At 50.6% G+C, this 20,297-nt stretch overlaps 1 protein-coding gene across 3 annotated transcripts in view; it reads right to left on the bottom strand.

Moving 5' to 3' along the window:
* Positions 1 to 45: 45 nt before the first annotated feature.
* The window catches only part of PRRT3 (proline rich transmembrane protein 3), an 84,645-nt gene continuing 64,393 nt past the window's right edge, over positions 46 to 20,297 (bottom strand). Inside the window, exons 2-5 of one of the 3 annotated variants that reach the window (XM_050778688.1) lie at positions 8,141 to 8,233; positions 3,660 to 3,939; positions 3,300 to 3,455; positions 46 to 2,497 (exon numbers count right to left, since the gene is read on the bottom strand). In XM_050778688.1, coding sequence (XP_050634645.1) covers positions 723 to 2,497; positions 3,300 to 3,455; positions 3,660 to 3,939; positions 8,141 to 8,203 — 2,274 coding nt within the window. In that variant the 5' untranslated portion in view covers positions 8,204 to 8,233 and the 3' untranslated portion in view covers positions 46 to 722. Of the gene's footprint in view, positions 2,498 to 3,299; positions 3,456 to 3,659; positions 4,735 to 7,960; positions 8,295 to 20,297 lie in introns of those variants that run through there. The other 2 variants (XM_050778687.1, XM_050778686.1) reach the window with 2 other exon arrangements.

A 20,297-nucleotide genomic window follows, 5' to 3' on the forward strand; every position in this document is an offset into this window, starting at 1 on the left:
CTTTTATGAATACAGGATCCTGGCATGGCCAGTGGGAAGCATGAGCCAAGTCCTAAGGGTTTATTTCTTTGGCACAAAGAGGACAGTCTAGACAAGCGAGGCTCATCACTCCATGTTGGGGAGTCTGGGGCACCTGCTCCCTGTTCTTCATGCCCAAATCCATGCATACCCACCCTGTATTCCGCATAAGACACGGCCTCTGTGCAAAATACCGGCTGAAAACCAGAAATATTAAAAGCAAAAAACAGGGCATGGGGGTGGGGTGAGTTCAAACCTGGCTGTCCCCCGGGGGCTGTCGTCAGGTGGAGGCCTGGGGTGTCTTTTTTTTTTTTTTTTTTTTTTTTTTTTTGAGACGGAGTCTCACTCTGTCACCCAGGCTGGAGTGCAATGGTGTGGTCTCGGCTTACTGCAACCTCCGTCTTCCCGTTCAAGCAGTTCTCCCGCCTCAGCCTCCCGAGTAGCTGGGACTACAGGCGTGTGCCACCTGGCTATTTTTTTGTATTTTTAGTAGAGACGAGGGTTTCACTATGTTCGAGACTAAGAGGCTGGGCTCGAACTCGTGACCTCGTGATCCGCCCACCTTGGCCTCCCAAAGTGCTGGGATTACAGGCGTGCGCCACCGCGCCCGGCCAGGATACCCATTTTTTAAAGGCTCAACTGTCCCAGTCGGCCATGCCATGTGGGCATCGGCCAGGGTCCTAGCCCTGCGTCAGGACCGCTCCTCAAAGCTCGATGGTATCACTGGAGGCGCTGCGGGATTCCCCAGGCTTGCCGCGCGGCTGGACCTCTCCCTGGCCGTTCCCCGGCCGAGCAGCGGTAGAGTCAGGGGCTGGGGTCGGGGCAGGCAGTAGCTGTACTGTGCTGGGCAACTCATCTAGGGGCAGACTGTCCACTGATGACAGCCCGTGGCGCCAGGGGTTCCAACTGATCTTGAGTGAGCCCCTGGAGAAGCTGTCCAGGGAGCTGCCAGAAGCCACCGCGGCTGCCCCGTCGGGATCTTCCACTACGTGTTGTGGGACCGGCCCGCGCACGCGCACGTCGCTGAGCGACCTGCAGCGGCCGCGGAGGAGCGAGGAGCCAGCGTCGTCGAGCTCGGCTTTGGGATGGCTGCCCCGACGCGGCCGCACAGCGCCTCCAGGCGGCGGGGAGGCCACGCCGCGGAGGCCGCAGCGCTTGAACACACTGTCTCGCACCAGGTGCTCGCGGAAGAGCGCGGCGTCGATGCTACGGCTCAGGTTGATGGGCGATGGCGGCCGCAGATCCAGCTCGCTCAGCGATGGCGCCGGTCCCACACCGTTGCGGGACAGTCCTGGGCCACCCTGGGGTCCGCGACCCAGCGACGCAGCCGAGCCCCAGGCGCCTGAACTGGGCGTGGCCAGCTGCCCACTCTCCGCCGGGTTGCGGATGAGGCTCTTGCTGATGTCCAAGCTGCCTGCACCAACGCTGCTGGGCCGCGCATAGCAGTTATTGGGTCGCTCCGGCACCTCGCTCTTGCCCGACGGCGCCGGGCACGCCAGCCGCATCAGCTTAGCCCAGCAAGCGTGCTCCGTGGGCGGCCTGGGTCTCGCGGCAGCCACCGCGGCCAGCGCCAGGGCGAGCGCCCATGTCAGCTCCAGGAGGCGCAGCCAGAAGTGGACACCCCACCAGGCCCACGAGAAGCGGCCCACGCGACCTGGGCCCGGGTACAGCCAGAGCGCAGCCGCCAGCTGCAAGCCGCTGGCCAGCAGCCCCAGCGCGCCCGCCACGGCCAACAGCCGAGGGCCCGGGCTGGCATCCCAGCCCCGTGGGCCGTCCAGCAGGCGGCGACGGCACAGGCAGAGCGTGCCTAGAGCCACGGCCGCGCCCCAGGCGCACGACAAGCCTTGCATAAGGAGGTTGAGCACAGACCATGTGGACAGCAGGTCTGTCGCGAGCAACCCCACACCATGCACCAACGCCACTGCTCCCAGCAGGAGTGGGTTTTGCAGCGGTGGCGGCAGCCCAGCGCCCAGGCCGAGCAGAGTCAGGGCCGCCAGCGCCGTGAGCAGCAAGGGGAAGGGCAGGTTGTAGAGCACCAAGCCCCCGCGAACGCCCAGCCGCGCCTGCGAGCCATAAGGGTCGGTAAGCATGTAGGCGGATCGCAGCCCTGAAGCCACGAGCACCAGCACCGCGGCCACCAATGCCAGCCGGGGCCCTGCTGGGGCGGCTGCCAGCGCAGCCAGCGCCAACAACGCGGGCAGCAGAAAGAGCACCCCCACCCCGTAGACGTGCAGCTCCCAGGAGAAGCTCAGGACCCGCCGCAGGGGGCCCCAGCGTAGCGGGGGTGCAGTGGCATTGGCTGGGGGGCTGGAGGCTGGGGCTGAAGCCATGGAGCTGGCTGAGGGCTCCGGAGGGGGAGGCTGGCCCAGGGCTCGCTGTGTGGTGACTCGAATGAGGCCCCGGCGTGACGTCGAGGGGGCCTGGACTGGGGGTGCTGGGGGATGGCTTTGGGGGCGCCCCGGCCACTCCTCGGCGTCATCTGCAATGATAACAATATTAAAATCGCCTTTTGAAAAGTGCTTTTGATTTTCTATCACCCTCTAGTGTGGTTAGCAAGTCATTTAACTTTTCCAAGCAAATCTGCAAAATGGAGATAACAGCACCTGCCTCATTGGGTTGTGAAGAAGACGGAATGTTTAGCATGGTGCCCAACACCCAGTAAGTGCTAAATGGATGTCCCCTATCGTTTTTATTTCAGGGTACTATCAGGGAGGTAGTACCCCAGCAGTTCAACACATGGGCTGCATAATAGAATCGTCTGGAGGCCAAGGAATAAGAATTTCTTGGAACGTGGCTTGGGCATTGAAATTTCTTTTTCTTTCTTTCTTTCTTTCTTTCTTTCTTTTTTTTTTTTTTTTTTTTTGAGACAGGTTCTCACTCTGTCATCCAGGCTGGTGTGCAGTGGTGCAATAAGGGCTCACTGCAGCCTTGACCTCCAGGTCAAGGGATTTCCCACCTCAACCTCCAGAATCGCTGGGACTACAGGCATGCACAACCACACCCAGCTAATTTTTGTATTTTTTTGTTGTTGTTGTTCTAAAACATATCCATGTTACATATTAGAACATTCTAGCCCCAAAAGGGCAAATGACTTCTCCCAGATTTCCCAGTGAGTATGAATTTATTATCCTAGGCTGTTTGAAGGAGGCCCTGGGCAACTCCTTTAAGCAGGTGATTGTCTCCATTCATTCCCTGCCCTCCACCCCTCACACACCCCCAACAGAGGTTCTCAGTTACTAGACAGAGCACTCCCTCTCCCCACACCCCAGCCATGCCCTCACCTGGCTGCAGGGCCCCCATGGGGCTCTCTGTTCGGTTTGCAGCTGGGCCAGGGTCTGAGGGACCAGGGATGAGGGGCTTGGGGGTGCCTGGGGCCTCCACGGCTCCTCTCACCCGCTGGGGGGAGATGGGGTCTGCTCCATTCATTGCTGCTATCTCTGAAATGACAAAGTAGTCATCTGACTATAACTAAGCAGTAGTTACCTGACCCTCCTATGGTGCTCCTAATCCCTCAGGATTGAGTCACAATCACCTTCATTTGCCACAGAGAGGAAAATGAGACGTAGAGGGACCCAGGGTCAAACAGAATTGAGGCATCCAGCTGCCCCGGAACATCACTCAACACGCTCACTGACACCAACCTGGCTTGGACGGCCCGTCAGGAGCCTCTGAGGCAGGCGGATCCATGGGCTGGGGTCCTGGTGAATCCTTAGCGTCAGGGAGGTCAACCTGCTTGGGCAGCGGACTTGAGGAGCTGACTTCCCAGGACACCTCAGCTCCAGCCCTCTTGGGGGTCTCAACCGGCAGCTCCTCAGCAGGAGGAAGGCTTCTGGCCAATGCCAAGTCTGGCTGGGCCCCTGGCTCCTGAGAGTACACCACCTCAACTGGGGGAACTGAGCCAACATCAGAGGCTGCTGGATCCTGCTGGGTGAAGAGGGGGCCTTGAGCTGCCTCCTGGAAGTGTTCCTCAGACCCACCCTGTCCTTCCAGGACTGGCCTCTTGACAGTACCTGAGTGGGGAACAAGGGTGTGGGGTGGGCCCTGGTAGTCTGAGGGAGAAGTGGGTAGGACCCTGCTCTTGGTTTTGGCCTTCAGACCCTCATCTCTAGGTGGCTGCTGTCCCTGTTGGCCTCCATGCTGCAGGGAGGGAGGAACTGTGGCTACCCTGAGTTGAAGTCTGGGAGTTGTAGGGATGAAAGTGAGATGAGGGTGGCCCACTGGGTGCGGAGCCACTGCTTCTTGCTCCAGAAGCTCTTGTGAATCCAGAGGTCCTGTCCAGCCGTGGGAGCTTTGTCCTCGAGCCATCTGGAGGTCATCAGTTACTGGGGGTCGTTCTCTCTGAGCCCCTTGGGCTGCTTTGGGCCCATACAGGGCTGGGCCAAGGGGAGAGGCTACAGGCTTCTCAGGCATCTCGTCAGCAGGGGCGTGACGGACATCAGAGTTCCTATGACTCTCAGCTCTGGGGTTGTCCAGGAAGATGTCAAAGGAGTGGGGCTCTGAGCCCAAAGAGCCCTTAGGGTGGGCTCCAGGAATCATAGGGGTTTTGGAGTTTTCAAGTGGCCTGGGAAAGCCCCTCCCCAGGGCAGGGCCAGTCCCCGGGAGTGGCAGCAGCAACAACAGCAGAAAGCCACATACACAGCCCCATGGGCTGGAGGCCATGGTCTACTCCGATGCCTGGGCCTAAAGCCCCCACCTTCCAGTCCTCACTGGATGAGCCTAAAAAAAAAAAAACAGGGGGAATGACATGTGAGGGCTGAGGGCCCCCATGCCTTCCTCAAGGGGCTGTCAGGAAAGAAAAACAATGTAAGGCAGCAGCTTCTCTGCTTTTAAAACTGCGGGATGTGGCACTTGCCTGCTTTAAAACCTTCAGTGGCTCCCCATTTCCCTCAGGAAAGAACATAAGCTCCTCTCCTGGCCTTCCAAGACCCTGGCCACCACAGGCTGTTCATCTGTCCTCCAACATCCACTGGACTGTGTGACTCCCATGCCTTTGCTTCTGCGGAAATGCTCTCTCCCTTCTCCTTCACTTGCTGAAATCCTGTTCTTTTTTTTTTTTTTTTTTTTTTTTTTTTTTTTTTTTGAGACATAGTCTCACTCTGTTGCTCAGGCTGGAGTACAGTGGCGTGATCTTGGCTCACTGCTGCAACCTCCGCCTCCCGGGTTCAAGTGATTCTCCTGCCTCAGCCTCCTGAGTAGCTGGGGTTACAGACATATGCCACCACACCTGGCTAATTTTTATATTTTTAAGAGATAGGGTTTCACCATGTTGGCCAGGCTAGTCTTAAACTCCTGACCTCAAGTGATCTGCCCATCTTGGCCCCCTAAAGTGCTGGGATTACAGGCATGAGCCACTGCGCCCAGCCTGAAATGTTATTCCTAAAGCCCACTTCAAAAATGAGAGAGGTGGAGAGGGAGAGGAATATGCACCTGCCTTTGGGGAGGGGCCTGAGTTTGAATCCCAACATCTTCATTTCCTGGGGGAGTCATTTGACTTCTCTGCATCGTAGTTTCCCCATCAGTAAAATGGGGGATAATAAGCCTGTCTAACTTGAGGCGGCTCTTATAAGACTTAAATAACCAAACACATATGGGCGAGGTTCATACCTGACGCTTGAAATGCATTAGAACCCTTTCACTTTTCCCTCTGTCCAGAAAGCTTTCTGTCTCTCCATTCCCCTTAACTATTTCAACAAATAATTTGCACACACACTATGTGCCAGGCCCTGATGATAAAGCAGTGAAAAACACTGATGAGACTGCCCTCGCAAACGGCATTCTAGGGGAGAGACGATGATACATACTTTTAAATAAGATGAGCTATGAAGAAAATAAAAGAGGGCTAAGAGATGGATGAGAGGCCATTTACACAGGGGTTACCAGAATGTCCTCTCTGAGGTGACATTTAAGCTAAATGCTGAATAAGAAAGAGTCAGCTCTTTGAAGATTTGGGGAAAAGGCATTTAGCAGAGGGAACAGCAAGTACAGAGGCTCTGAGGCAGGAATGAGCTGGGTGAGTTCAAGAAATAATAGGAGTGTGGGCTGGGCACAATGACTCAGGCCTGTAATCCCAGCACTTTGGGAGGCTGAGGCTGGTACATTGTTTGAGGCTAGGAGTTTGAGACCAGCCTGGCCAACATGGCAAAACCCCATCTGTACTAAAAATACAAAAATTAGCCAAGCATGGTGTCGGGTGTCTGTAATCCCAGCTACTTGGGAGGCTGAGGCAGGAGAATCACTTGAACCCGGGAGGCAGAGGTTGCAGTGAGCTGAGATTATACCATCATACCCCAGCCTGGGCGACAGAGTCAGACTCTGTCTAAAAAAAAAAAAGAACACAAGTGCTGCTGGAGCACAGGAAATGAAAATCAGGAAGGCGGAGGTGAGGTCACAGGTGTCTTGTAGGCCACGACGTGGCACCTGAATTTTATTCCACATGTCACAGGCAGCTAGTGGGGATGGAAAGCATGGGGATGACAAAGCCTTATTCGTGTTTTAAAAAACGGAGAGAGGCCAGGTGCTGTGGCTCACACCTGGAATCCCAGCACTTTGGGTGGCCTAGGTGGGCGGATCACTTGAGGTCAGAAGTTCGAGACCAGGCTATCCAACATGGTGAAATCCCATCACTACTAAAAATACAAAAATTAGCCAGGCATGGTGGTGTGTGCCTGTAATCCCAGCTGCGTAGAAGGCTGAGGCAGGAGAATCACTTGAAAGCCAGGAGATGGAGGTTGCAGTGAGCCAAGATTGCACCACTGCATTCCAACCTGGGCGACAGAGCGAGACTCCAGCTCAAAAAAAAAAAAAAAAAAAAAAAAGACGGGGAGAGAGACGCCAGTGTAAACACCCAGGTAAGACAGGATGGTGACTTGTTTCAGCTTAGACATTCCTCTTCCCGCCTTCCTTCCCTCACCTTCCTGGGCACTTGTCACCCTGGTCTGATTCTATAATAATCTCTTATTTCAAACCTGCAGCCTCCAGTATATACCTGGCCCCAGGTGGATATCCCCTAAAAGTTCCTGTTCCCGAGAGCCTGTCGGTGGGCCAGGGAGGCACCACCAGGAGAGGGTGCATGGAGGGTGCGAGAGCTGAGGCCTCGGTGTGTTTGGGGGCAGAGGCCCTGCTCTTTTCCTCTCTGGGGAGCAGCTGTCCCCAAAGCTTCCAGGCTCTTAACCCGTGGTGGCTCACAGACACCTTAAGAAGCCACTGAAAATCCCTGATGCTCTCCCAGCGAAACGATGCTGGCTCACCAAAAGTTGTGGACAATTTCAAGGGGTTCAAAGACCTCTGAGTCCCATCCTCCAAACTTGAGTTTAGACTCTGTCTTAAAGCCTTGTTAGTTCATTTCTCAAACATTCACGGAGCCTCGTGGGCTGCTCCTGGTCTAGGATAGGTGCTGGGGGCCCAGAGACAGGGCTTAGCTCCAAGGTTGAGAGTAGGGGTGTGCTGAGAGGCCCCTAACACAGGTACTGGCTAAAAACAGTGCTCCTGTGTTTAGTTCTTCCCCAGTTAGGCTCCTGTGCTAAGCTTAGCAACATGTCATTCCGCCCTCCCAATACAAGGTGTGGGACTAGCCATTTCACAAGGAGAAGAAACGGGGGTTCAGAGAGGGTGAGCAACTCCCCCAAGGTCACACAGCTGAGTGGACACAATCAGGGTTGTGAAACCCTCGGAGGCTCATCTTCCACATGAGGTCCAAAACGCTTTGCCTTTGGAGGGCTGAATGGGGCCTCCAAAGATAAACATGCCATCTGCCTACCACCGCCAACCCAAGAGATGTGGGCACCTGCGGACAAGGCCGGGGCTTGCCCAGTCCTGGGCTCCCACTGCTGGAGAGGCTGTGGGGGTGGCGGATCTCTCTGTCGCAGGGACTGGGGAGAGGCCGGCCTGGGGGCAGGGCGAGGCCGCTGCAGGGCAGCCTCGGAGCTGGTCCATCTCGGGTTACCTCTCCTCCTCCTCCTTCTCCTCCTCCGTCTCCGCTCTCCCTGGCTCCGCGCCTTCCCGCAGTGTGCTGGATGGGGGTGGGCGCCGTGCAGGCCTTGTCGCCTGCGCCCGCGACGGGGGCAGCAGGCCACGCTCCCCGCCGGGGCCCCGCCATCGCCCCCTCCCTGGGCCAGCTCCTCACCTGCGCGCCGCAGCCCCCGCGTTCACCTTGCGCGCGTCCCTGCAGCCGCTCGCCGCGCCGCATCCTCCGAGATGCTCAGACTCGGCTAACAGAGCCCGGCGCTGCAGATCGCGAGCCCGCCCACAGGAGCGCAGCCCTGCTTAACTCTTTCCCCTTAGGGGTGGACTCTTCTCCCAACCCTGACTTCCCCTCGCTCAGGGATTCTCAGGGCTGAGTGGAACCGAGGTCATCTCTGAGGAATGTGGAAATGCCTTCTGCAGCATCCCTGAAAACGGGGCAGCTAGCCTCTGCTTGCATACCTCATGGGACGGGGAGCTCACTTCCTCTTTGTATCCCTATACCCTTTTAGGTAAATCCTACCTACAGCTTGGTATGTATCCTTCAGATTATTTTCAATGCACGATTACATGTATATCTTAAATAGAAATGACGTCATACTGTACACTTTTTTTTTTTTTGAGACAAGAGTCTTGCTCTGTCGCCCAGGCTGGAGTGCAGTGGCGTGGTGATCTCGGCTCACTGCAACCTCCACCTCCAAGGTTCAAGTGATTCTCCTGCCTCAGCCTCCCCTAGTAACTGGGATAATAGGCATGCAGGGCTAATTTTTATATTTTTAGTAGAGACAGGGTTTCACCATGTTGGCCAGGATGGTCTCGAACTCCTGACCTCAGGTGATCAGCCCACCTCAGCCCCCCCAAGTGTTGGGATTACAGGGGTGACCAACCGTGCCCGGCCACTGTACACATTTCTGTAATTTGCCTTTTTCACTTTACAATATATTCTGGCACATTTTTCATGTAAATATCTATAGACTTATCTCATTTCTTGTATCCACTGTTCAGAATTCCAGCATATGGTCAGCTAGTTATTGTTCTTCATCCTGTCCCCTGTGATTGGACACAGGTTGTTTCTAGCCTTTTGCTAGCAGGAATAATGGAGCAGGGATAATGCTTAACACATCATTGTGCACGTGAACTAGTGCACCTACCAGATAATTGCCTAGCCGAGGCATGGTAGTAAAATCTATGGGTCTGCATATGGGGCTGGTAAACACTGTCGAAATGTTCCTGGTCTTTCTTTGAACACCTCTTGATATACTAAACACCCACTATTAAGCTCAATTCTTTAAGGGAAATCCACACAGGAAATATATGTGGTTATCAAAAATGAGACAGGACTGGGTGCAGTGGCTCACACCTGTAATCCGAGCACTTTGGGAAGCCTACACAGGAGGACCATTTTGAGCCCAGGAGTTCAAGACCAGCATGGGCAAGATGGTGAGACTTTTTAAAATTTTAAATAATAATAATAATAAACTAGCTGGGCATTGTGGTACATTCCTGTAGTCCTACCTACTCCAGAGGCTGAGGCAGGAGAATCATTTGAGCCCAAGAGGTCAAGGTTGCAGTAAGCTGTGGCCACTGGAGTGTCACTGGAGCGCACTGACCACTCTGTCCATTGACCACAAGCTGTGTCACTGGAGTGCAATGACCACTGCACTCCAGCCTGGGCAATACAGCGAGACTCTGTCACAAAAAAAAAAAAAAAAAAAAGAAAAGAAAAGAAAGAGAAAGAGAGAGAGAGAGGGAGGGAGGGAGGGAAAAAGAGAGAGAGAGAGAGAGAGAGAAAGAAGAAAATTTGGCCTGTGTAATGGCTCATGCCTATATTCCCAGCACTTTGGGAGGCCAAGGCTGGAGGACTGCTTGAACCCAGGAGTTCGAGACCAGCCTGGGCAACATGGCAAAACCCCATCTCTACCAAAAAAAAAAAAAAAAAAAAAAAATTAGCCAAGTGTGGTGGTGCGCACCTGGGTCCCGGCTACTCAGGAGGGTTACGTGGGAGGATCACTTCAGTCCAGGAGCCAGAGGTTGCAGTGAGCCAAGGTCGCACCACTGCACTCCAGCCTGGGTGACAAAAAGAGACCCTGTATAAAATAAAATATTAAATTTAACTTAAAAAAGAAAAAGAAAAAAATTCTTCCTAGGGCTGAGCTGACATCTCCCTCCCAAAGGCTTCCTACCTCTAGCTCTCACAGAAAAGCAATACTCAGCCCCCAGTCGTGTCTGACATGTTGCGGTTTGAAGAATATCCCATCCCTAATGGCTGGTAAATGGTGGGGCCTGCATTCAGCTGTTTGACTCTGGGAGAGAGTGCAGGCCTTACCCATTTCACCACATGACCTGACCAGCTGTTTTCCTTGTTGGACAGACCCTTCAGAATTGTAAAGGCATCTCTCGTTTCTCTAGAGTCTTCTTTCTCCAGAATAAACACTCTTTTTCAGCTGTTCCTTGCAGGACAGCATTCTGGGTTCTCACCATGTGGGATCTCGTCGCTGTTTGCTTCTTACCAGCTCAACAATGCCCCCCTTAAAGTCGGACTCTTGGAAATGAATCTCGTTGGGAGTAAAGGTGAACCTTCACCTCTCCTTTCCAGGATTCTCCTCCATTCATACGGCCTCACACTGAATTAATGTTTCTAGCCGCCACGTCATGTTACCCAACTGATCTAGTAGTAAGGTGTTCCCATCTCTTCATGTACAACTGGTTTATTGACGCTTAATGCAAGATTCTACATTTGTTTGTTGTTTATTTTGTTAGATTTATCCAGTTGTTACAATCTTGTAGGAAGTTAACTGGATCCTGATTCTACATATAGCTAATTGACATTTTGGAGGGTTGTGCAATAATCATGTCCCTTCCTGACAGCATCCTGACTTCCTCTGGGGGACCTGTATCTTTTCCCCTGTGAGCAGTATTGGCCAGAAGGCAGTGCTAGGGCCCCCTACAGAAGCTGAGGAGTCTGGATCCTTCCTCTCACTTCCCCTTGTGAACTCGCTGGGAGCCTCCTTTGGAGATGTTGAGATTCCCTCCGCAGGCTCGGAGCTGGCCCGGTTCCCTTCCTCAGTTTCTCCTGACGAGGGCAGGTGTGTGAGTGCCTGACCTTCCAGTCCATACAGGGCCATCTGGCTGCTTCCTGGCTGCCCTCTTTAGAACCAGGGGCCCCAATCCCATCGCGTTTCTAAACTACCAACTGGCAGGGGTTCTGAGATTCCAAACAAAGGCAAGAGAGATTAGGATCTCTTTGGCTAGAGGCAAGGCGAAAGCTGATCCTATGGAAAGAGGAGACTGGCTGGGGTGGAGGTGAATGTTTAAGTGGGGAACACGAGACGCAGGTGTGGATGGGGAGTATCTCAGCTCCAGATGGAGCTCCCAGCATCCTTCTGGAGACTCTGGGACGGCGGGGATAAGTGGAAGATGACTCCAAGTATACAAGGGGTGGTCAATATCTCCTGTTTACCAAGCACTTGGTCTGCCAAAAACTATGCTACACACCATTATTCTTTTAAAGTCCTCATGACAACCCTAGGTGTTATGCTTTTCATTATACAGCTGGCAAGCTGAAGCTCAGAGAAGTTCAATAACTTGGTAAAGGTCGTGCAGCAACGAAGGGAGAGGCCTGACTTTAGAACTAGTGCTCTGTGTTTGGAGACAGAGTCTTGCTTTTGTATTTTTAGTAGAGGCAGGGTTTCGCCATGTTGGCCAGGCTGGTCTCAAACTCTTGGCCTCAGGTGATCAGCCTGCCTCGCCCTCCCAAAGCGCTAGGATTATGGGCATGAGTTACTACGCCCCAGCCAGAACCAGTGCTCTTAAATAGTAATGACACCCTCCTGCCCCTCTGGAAGAACCTGAGAGAGGAAAGTGGGGGCGATGGAAACCCCAGGCCTTCCAGGCAGCCCCTACTATGTTAGGAGTTAATTGAGTCCATGAAAATAGGTCCTCCAGTTTGGATCTCTGTTGACTTCAAACCAACAGAGCTGAAAGTTGTGACTCCCCAAGGAAAGAGAGGGAAGGAAGAGGCAAAGAAGATGGGGCTGGCAATGATGAAATCTCCTGATTAGACAGAGCCCAGGACAGTTGCCTGGCATTTTCGTTCAGGCTGGTTGCTCTGGCAGGCATGAGCAAATAAACAAAAGGGAGAACAGGTGGGAGACAGTGCAGGCTGGCGAACCTTCTCTGTGCTCTGCCCACTGTCCTGAACTCTGAGGGCAAGGGGAGTTATACTCTTTTACTAAACTGGCCAAATGCAGCCTGAAGAGTTCCTGGAGTCTTAACCTATCCATTCTCAGATTTTAGCTTCCACCAACACCAACTAAACAAACCTGATCTTTTTAAAGAGGTTTTTTGTTTGTTTTTTGAGACAGAGTCTCTCTCTTTCACCCAGGCTAGAGTGCAGTGGCACGATCTCAGCTCACTGTAACCTCCGCCTCCTGAGTTCAAGCCATTTTCCTGCCTCAGCCACCCAGTAACCGGGATTACAGGCGCACACCACCACACCTGGCTAATTTTTGTATTTTTAGTAGAGACGGGGTTTCACCATGTTGGCCAGGCTGGTCTTGAACTCCTGACCTCAAGTGATCTGCCTGCCTTGGCCTCCCGAAGTGCTGGGATTACAGGCGTGAGCCACCGTCCACAGCCAAGAGTTATTTTTTTTGGTGAAATCTGATGCCACTTTAAAATCAGCAGATCCTTACCCCATTCCCTTTCACTCTCAATTCCCACTTGCTGGAAGTAATTATTTTCAACTCTTTCTGGTACTTCTGGTTATTTCTTCTGGTATTTATCCTATTTTCGCATCAGATTTATGCTGCTAATGTTAATTATTTTCAGTTTGGGGGGTTAATCTATTGACTACTATGAAGATAATATGAAAATGTAGCTCTTCTATTACTTTCCACATTTTTCTGTAGTTTTTTGATATCATTATTCTGCATTTACAATACTAGAACTGTGAAACAATTATTCAAGCTGATTCAAGAAGTGTACTGTAAGTATAATAATTCCTTCCCCAGACATTCTGTTTCTCCTGCAGTAAGTACTGCTTGGTTTTTCATTTGCTTAATTTTCTTTTTTTTTTTTTTTTTTTTTGAGACGGAGTTTCCCTCTTTTTGCCCAGGCTGGAGTGCAATGGCGTGATCTCGGCTCACCGCAACCTCCGCCTCCCGGGTTTAAGCGATTCTCCTGCCTCAGCCTCCCGAGTAGCTGGGATTACAGGCATGCGCCACCATGCCTAGCTAATTTTGTATTTTTTTTTTTTTAGTAGAGACGGGGTTTCTCCATGTTGGTCAGGCTGGTCTTGAACTCCCGATCTCAGGTTATCCACCCACCTCGGCCTCCCAAAGTGCTGGGATTACAGGCGTGAGCCACCGCGCCTGGCCTCATTTGCTTAATTTTCTATGCATCTATCACAAATTCATTCCCCTTAATCTTTCCTTAAAGTGAAAAACAATCTGAAGATTTAATTTTCCATTCAGATAACATTTTCAGAGATTCACAGAACTCTACAGAGACAACAAACAACATGGTTTCTTTGACAAATGAATGTCTTGGAAAAAAAGGGAGGGAGGGTAAACTGTTATATAAGAGATTTAAGAGAGATAGCAACCAAATGCCATGTGGGGGCCTCGTTGGGAGCCTCAGTCAAACAAATCCACTGTGGAAAAGACATTTTAAGACAATTAGGGAAATACGAACACAGATTGGGTCTTAGGACATATTAAAGTATAAGCATGTTTGTATTGGGTGAAATAATGGCCTTGTGGGTTATGTGTAAAAAATTCTGTATGTTATGATACCTACTACTTATGTGTGAAATGACATACTTGTGATTTACTTTTAAAATATCCAACTCCACTGCTCCCTCCCCTCCCACAAAAAAGTGATTTTGGGAAATACATTAAAAAATTCTGGGCCAGGGGCAGTGGCTCACGCCTGTAGTCCCAGCACTTTGGGAGGCCGAGGCAGATGAATCACCTAAAGTCAGGAGTTCGAGACCAGCCTGGCCAACATGGTGAAACCCCTTCTCTACTAAAAATCCAAAACTTAGCCAGACGCAGTGGTGCATGTCTGTAATCCCAGCTACTCGGGAGGCTGAGGCACGAGAATTGCTTGAACCCGGGAGGCAGAGGTTGCAGTGAGCCAAGATCATGCCACTGCATACCAGCCTGGGTGACAGAGCAAGATTGTCTCAAAAAAAAAAAACAAAAAACAAACAACAACAACAAAAAAACTGGTGAAATAGTAATACTTACTTTATTATTATTTATTTTATTATTATTATTTTTTGAGATGGAGTCTTGCTCTGTCGCCCAGGCTGGAGTGCAGTGGCACGATCTCCACTCACTGCAAGCTCCGCCTCCTGGGTTCATGCCATTCTCCTGCCTCAGCCTCCTGAGCAGCTGGGACTACAGGCGCCCGCCACCACACCCGGCTAATTTTTGTATTTTTAGTAGAGACGGGGTTTCACTGTGTTAGCCAGGATGGTCTCGATCTCCTGACCTCGTGATCCGCCTGTCTCGGCCTCCAAAAATGCTGGGATTACAGGCGTGAGCCACCGCGCCCAGCCTATTATTATCTATTTATTGTTTCAAGACAGGGTCTCGCTCTGTCTTCCAGGCTGGAGTGCAGTGGTGGAATGATGGCTCACTGTAGCCTTGACCGCCTGGGCTCGAACAATCCTTCCACCTCAGCCTCTCCAGTAGCTGGGACCACAGGCATGTGCTGCCATGCCTGGCTGATCTGTTTTTCATTTTCTTGTAGAGATGAAGCCTCACTATGTTGCCTAAGCTGGTCTCCAACTCCTGGGCTCAAGTGATCCTCCTGCCTCAGCCTCCCAAAGTACTTGGGATGCAGGCATGAGATATTGTGCCTAGCCTATTTTACTGTTTTAGAGACAGGGTCTCAATCTGTTGCCCAGGCTGGAGTGCAGTGGTGCAGACATGGCTCACTGTAATCTTCAACTTCTGGGCTCAAGCAACCACCCTCCTGCCTCAGGCTCCTGAGTAGCTGGGATTACAGGCATACGCCACCGTGCCCAGATAACTATTTTTTGTAGAGACAGGGTCTTGTTATGTTGCCAGGCTGGTCTTGAACTCCTGGCCTCAATCAGTCCTCCCACCTCAGCCTCCTAAAGTGCAGGGATTACTGGTGTGAGCCACTGCACCTAGTCAGTACTTCATTCTTTTTATTGCTGAATAATATGCCATTGTATGGATATACCACATTTCATTTATCCATCTGTTAGCTGATAGACATTTGGGTTGTTTCCCCTTGTGGCTACTATGAATAATGCTCTATGAATATTCATGTATAAGTATTTGTGTAGACAAGTTTTCTTTTTCGTTTTTCTTTCTTTTTTATTTTTTTGAGACAGAGTCTCGCTCTGTTGTCCAGTCGGTAGCCCAGGCTGGAGTGCAGTGGTGCAATCTCGGCTCACTGCAACCTCTGGCTCCCAGGTTCAAGCAATTCTCCTGCCTCAGCCTCCTGAGTAGCTGGGACTACAGGACGCTCAATCCACCTGCCTCGGTCTCCCAAAGTGCTGGAATTACAGGCGTGAGCCAACGCACCTGACCTGGATGTTTTCTTTTCTTTTTTATTTTTGAGATGAAGTCTCGCCCTGTTGCCTAGGCTGGAGTGCAATGGCACGATCCTAGCTCACTGCAACTTCCATCTCCTGGGTTCAGGCGATTCTCCTGCCTCAGCCTCCCAAGTAGCTGGGATTACAGGCGCGCACCATCACGCCTGGCTAATTTTTCTATTTTAAGTACAGACGGGGTTTCACCATGTTGGTCAGGCTGGTCTCGAACTCCTGACCTTGTGATCTGCCCGCCTCGGCCTCCCAAAGTGCTGGAATTACAGGCATGAGCCACCGCACCCGGCCAATATGTTTTCACTTCTCTTGGGTATATATCTATTTAGGAGGAGAACTGCTGGGTCACATGGAAACTTTACATTTAAACTTTTGAGGACCTGTCAGACTTTTCCAAAGTAGCTGCACCATATGATCCCCTTGTGACTGATGGGGAGACTGAGGCCCAAAGAGGAAAACTGTCTTCTGCAAAGCAACACAGTGAGTGTGAGAAAGCAGGAGCTAATCATGGACATGACTTCAATGCTGTGCCTTCTCCTCTGACCGCACTACCATCTCACTCACTCCAGTGCTCTCCTTACCCACTTCTGCCCCTCCATTCCATTCCCTGCCCAGCAGCAAATCCCTCCACACCAGTCCCTACAAAGGCTTCCTGCTGCCACCATCGGGATGAAGTTCTGCCTCTGAGGGATGACTTATGAACTCCTCTGCCATCTGGCCCTAGTGCTGCCGCCTCACGTTTTTGTTTTCTGAAGCAGCTTTAGGGAGCTATAATTCACCCCCCACCCCATTCACCCATTTTAAGTGTACAATCCAAATGTTTATCAGTGTCCTTTCATATTCTACACTGCAGGATCATGCAGGTCTTGTTTCAGTTCCATGAAAACACCACCATCTTTGCTTCTGGGACTTTGTGCACACAGTTTCCTCTGTTTGGAACAGTCTGTATAATTTTTTTCTGGCAAGTTCCTCATGATCTTTCACACCTTAGTTGAGATGTTCCTGCTGGGAAGCCTTCCCTGACCATTTGGGTTGATTGGATGACCTGCAGGATGTTCCCACGGCCTCCCTAGGATCATCCCTGTCACAGCATGTACTACAGTAGTCTGAGTTTCTAAGGTCTTTGACTGTGTCTTGTTCATATGCAGTGCCTGGCAACACTCAATTCACTATTGGTTGAATGAACAGAAAGATCTGAAAATATCTAGCATGGCCCTGAGCACACTGTAGAAATCCTGCAAATGTCTGCAGAACGCAATTACCTCCAAGGACAGGGACAGCACCTCCTGTTGGGAACATTCCAGATGGTTTAGATCATTAAAGGTAAGATATTTTTTGTCTGGTACCCATGCCACTTCTTCTGGCAACAGCATCCCAGTTTTCCTCTGGGGAATCACTCCTATTACACCTTCAGTTCTTAGAGTTTATTTATGAAAAGCTAAGCGATTCCTGGAATTTGTACATGACCCAAGGCAGATTAGTTAGATGCAATCCTAACTTTTGCTAGATTTTTTATTTTATTATTTTTTGAGATGGAGTCTCACTCTGTCACACAGGCTGGAGTGCAGTGGCACGATCTAGGCTCACTGCAAGCTCCGCCTCCCAGGCTCACGCCATGCTCCTGCCTCAACCTCCCGAGTAGCTGGGACTACAGGCACCTGCCACCACGCCTGGCTAATTTTTTTGTATTTTTTAGTAGAAACAGGGTTTCACCATGTTAGCCAGGATGGTCTCGATCTCCTGACCTCGTGATCCGCCCGCCTCAGCCTCCCAAAGTGCTGGGATTACAGGTGTGAGCCACCGTGCCCGGCCAACTTTTGCTAGATTTTTAAAATAGGGGTGCTTTCTTTTCACTGGGATTACTAATCTCGTGCCTCTATAAGAAAACTGCCTGAGAAGCAGATTTGAGAAAGCAACTGAGTCCTCATGACATCATGAGAGGCCCTGAATCCAGCTGTGCCTGAAGCCAACCAGTTTACATTTCAGTTATTGAGTCAATTTCCATCCCTTTTTAATTGCTTGAGTTCAGCTTGTCACTTGCAACTGCAATATTTCTCATCCAGTTAGTAACCCTCTTCCACATACACACATACCCATCACACACCTTACAGACCAAACAGAGGAATTAAGCTTGTCCCTAAGCACGGGTTTACCTACTCAACTCAAATCTAAGTTGTATTTTTCTGAGTTGTTTTGTGCTTGACTGTCAATATTTAGCTTTCCTTGTATGGTACTTTCTATACCAAGCTTGTCTGGCTTGCGGGCCGCATGCAGCCCAGGGCAGCTTGGTATGCAGCCTAATACAAATTCATAAACTTTCTTAAAACATTGGTTTTTTTTTGTTCATTTGTTTTTTAGCTCTAATCAGCTATCATTAGTGTTAGTGTATTTTATGTGTGGCCCAAGACAGTTCTTCTTCCAATGTGGCCCAGGGAAGCCAAAGGATTGGACGTTCCTGTTCCATACCATGATCAGCAAGTAGACATTTGCGGTGTCCTAAATGGTATCAGGTGGTAAGTCCAGGTGGATGAAGAGATGCAATTCTCATTTATAGCCTGGCCCAAATTAAACTCCAAGAAACACACACAATAAGCACTGCTCCCTAAACCTGTGCGGCGGTTCTGGAAAGAGCCTACTAAAACAAACTTGGCTTTTCCTTTTGACTTGCTGATGTCAAGGACAGGTCTGTGCATTTACTACCAGTACAATGGGGCAGGAAAGTCTCACACATACTTTTTTTTTTTTATTTTTTGAGATGGAGTTTCACTCTTGTTGTCGAGGCTAGAGTAAAGTGGCATGATCTCGGCTCACTGCAACCTCTGCCTCCCAGGTTCAAGTGATTCTCCTGCCTCAGCCTCCCGAGTAGCTGGGATTACAGGTGCACACCACCACGCGTGGCTAATTTTTGTATATTTAGTAGAGACGGAGTATCACCATGTTGGCCAGGCTGGTCACACACATTTTAACCACCCACCTTTGCTACAAGGGAAAAAGGTAAAGCCTTGTGTGAGTGAAGAGGCAGACTCAAATGCTCCTGATGCAGAGGAACGAGGTGGCTACCACTCAATCACCAATTACCATTTGCATGCTACCCAACCTGGACCTTTCCAGGGCATACTGGACCACTCCCCACTTCCTTGGGGTGCAATGAATTGCAGACAGTTTAATCCATGGGCTTTTGCTGATTCTGTTTTCTCTGCTTGGAATGCCCTCTACACAGAGGAAGGCTTTCAAGACCCAGGTCAAAGGTTAGCTCCCCTGTGAACACTTGTTCCTTTTATATCTGGTGTAAGCAGCCATTTTAACTATCGTTAAAGGTCAGGGTTTCTTGGGTCTGCGGGTCATTATGAATAAGCTTTAGAGGGACGTGTGCGTGTCTATGCCCACATATGTTGCTCTGGAGGCCAGGGTCAGAGATTCCAGATTCTCAGATTCAGTGACCTCAAAAAAAGGTCTCTTTTAGCCAGGCATGGTGGCTTATGCACTTTGGGAGGCTGAGGCAGGAGGATGGCTTGAGCTCACAAGTTCAAGACCAGTCTGGGCAACATAGTGAGGTACCATCTCTAAAAAAGTAATAAAAAATTTAAAAAAGCTCTTTTTTTTTTTTTTTGAGACGGAGTCTCGCTGTGTCGCCCAGGCTGGAGTGCAGTGGCCGGATCTCAGCTCACTGCAAGCTCTGCCTCCCGGGTTTTTACGCCATTCTCCTGCCTCAGCCTCCCGAGTAGCCGGGACTACAGGCGCCCGCCACCTCGCCCGGCTAGTTTTTTGTATTTTTTAGTAGAGACGGGGTTTCACCGTGTTAGCCAGGATGGTCTCGAACTCCTGACCTCGTGATCCGCCCGTCTCGGCCTCCCAAAGTGCTGGGATTACAGGCTTGAGCCACCGCGCCCGGCCTAAAAAAGCTCTTATGTGTCTCTCTCTTGTGAGCTGAGGGCAAGGTTCACATCTCTTTCATCTTAGACTCCCCGCACTGGTCCAAGATAGACAGTCCTAACTGTCGGCAGAAGGTTGTTAGTGACTTACAGAGGCAACATTTTCACAGGCAAAGAAAACAGGATGGTTTAATTTGTGGAGTCAAGAGTCATTTGTTCTTAATTACTGCACTCAACACGCAAATTACATTCACCTCTTGGTACAGCAATGGCACTCTGTCACTTCCCTGGGACCTTTAATCCAGACGGAATTATTCTTGGGCCCCTTAGCCACATGTCTACCAACAACTGCCGTCTCTCCCTTCTTACAGCGGTATGTAAATTCTCTTTCGTTCCCAGCAACTGGGAAGTGAGGTCCTTCACCCAAAGGAATAGCCATTTCCAGTATAGCACCGATTTGTCAATGGATTTGATAAGATTTCATATACTGACATCCAGATCAAGATTTTGCATTATTTATAGCCGGTCTCTGATGATCCCAAAGGCACTTTAGAATCTGGCAGTGCCTCAGGGTCACTGATTTTCGCTGGGCAGAATTAAGTGATATAGAAGGTTTGCCGAGTCTGTCCTGGCCCTGGGTATTCACTCTGAAGAGAGTTTATTTGAATAAGGTTTTGACATATTTGATCTCTGTTCTATGTAGGCTCAAAATGAACAATACAGGGAGATTCATTTTGTTCATCCATAGTTTCTAAACCTTTGGTAGTGGAAATTGTTTACTTGTGTAAAGAAAGTTAACAATACTAACAAAACTAATGGTAAAACACAGGGTGTTTGGATCCCAAGAAAACAGGAGTTTA

This window comes from Macaca thibetana, chromosome 2 (genome assembly GCF_024542745.1).
Source record: "Macaca thibetana thibetana isolate TM-01 chromosome 2, ASM2454274v1, whole genome shotgun sequence".
In the NCBI taxonomy this organism is placed as follows: Eukaryota; Metazoa; Chordata; class Mammalia; order Primates; family Cercopithecidae; genus Macaca; species Macaca thibetana.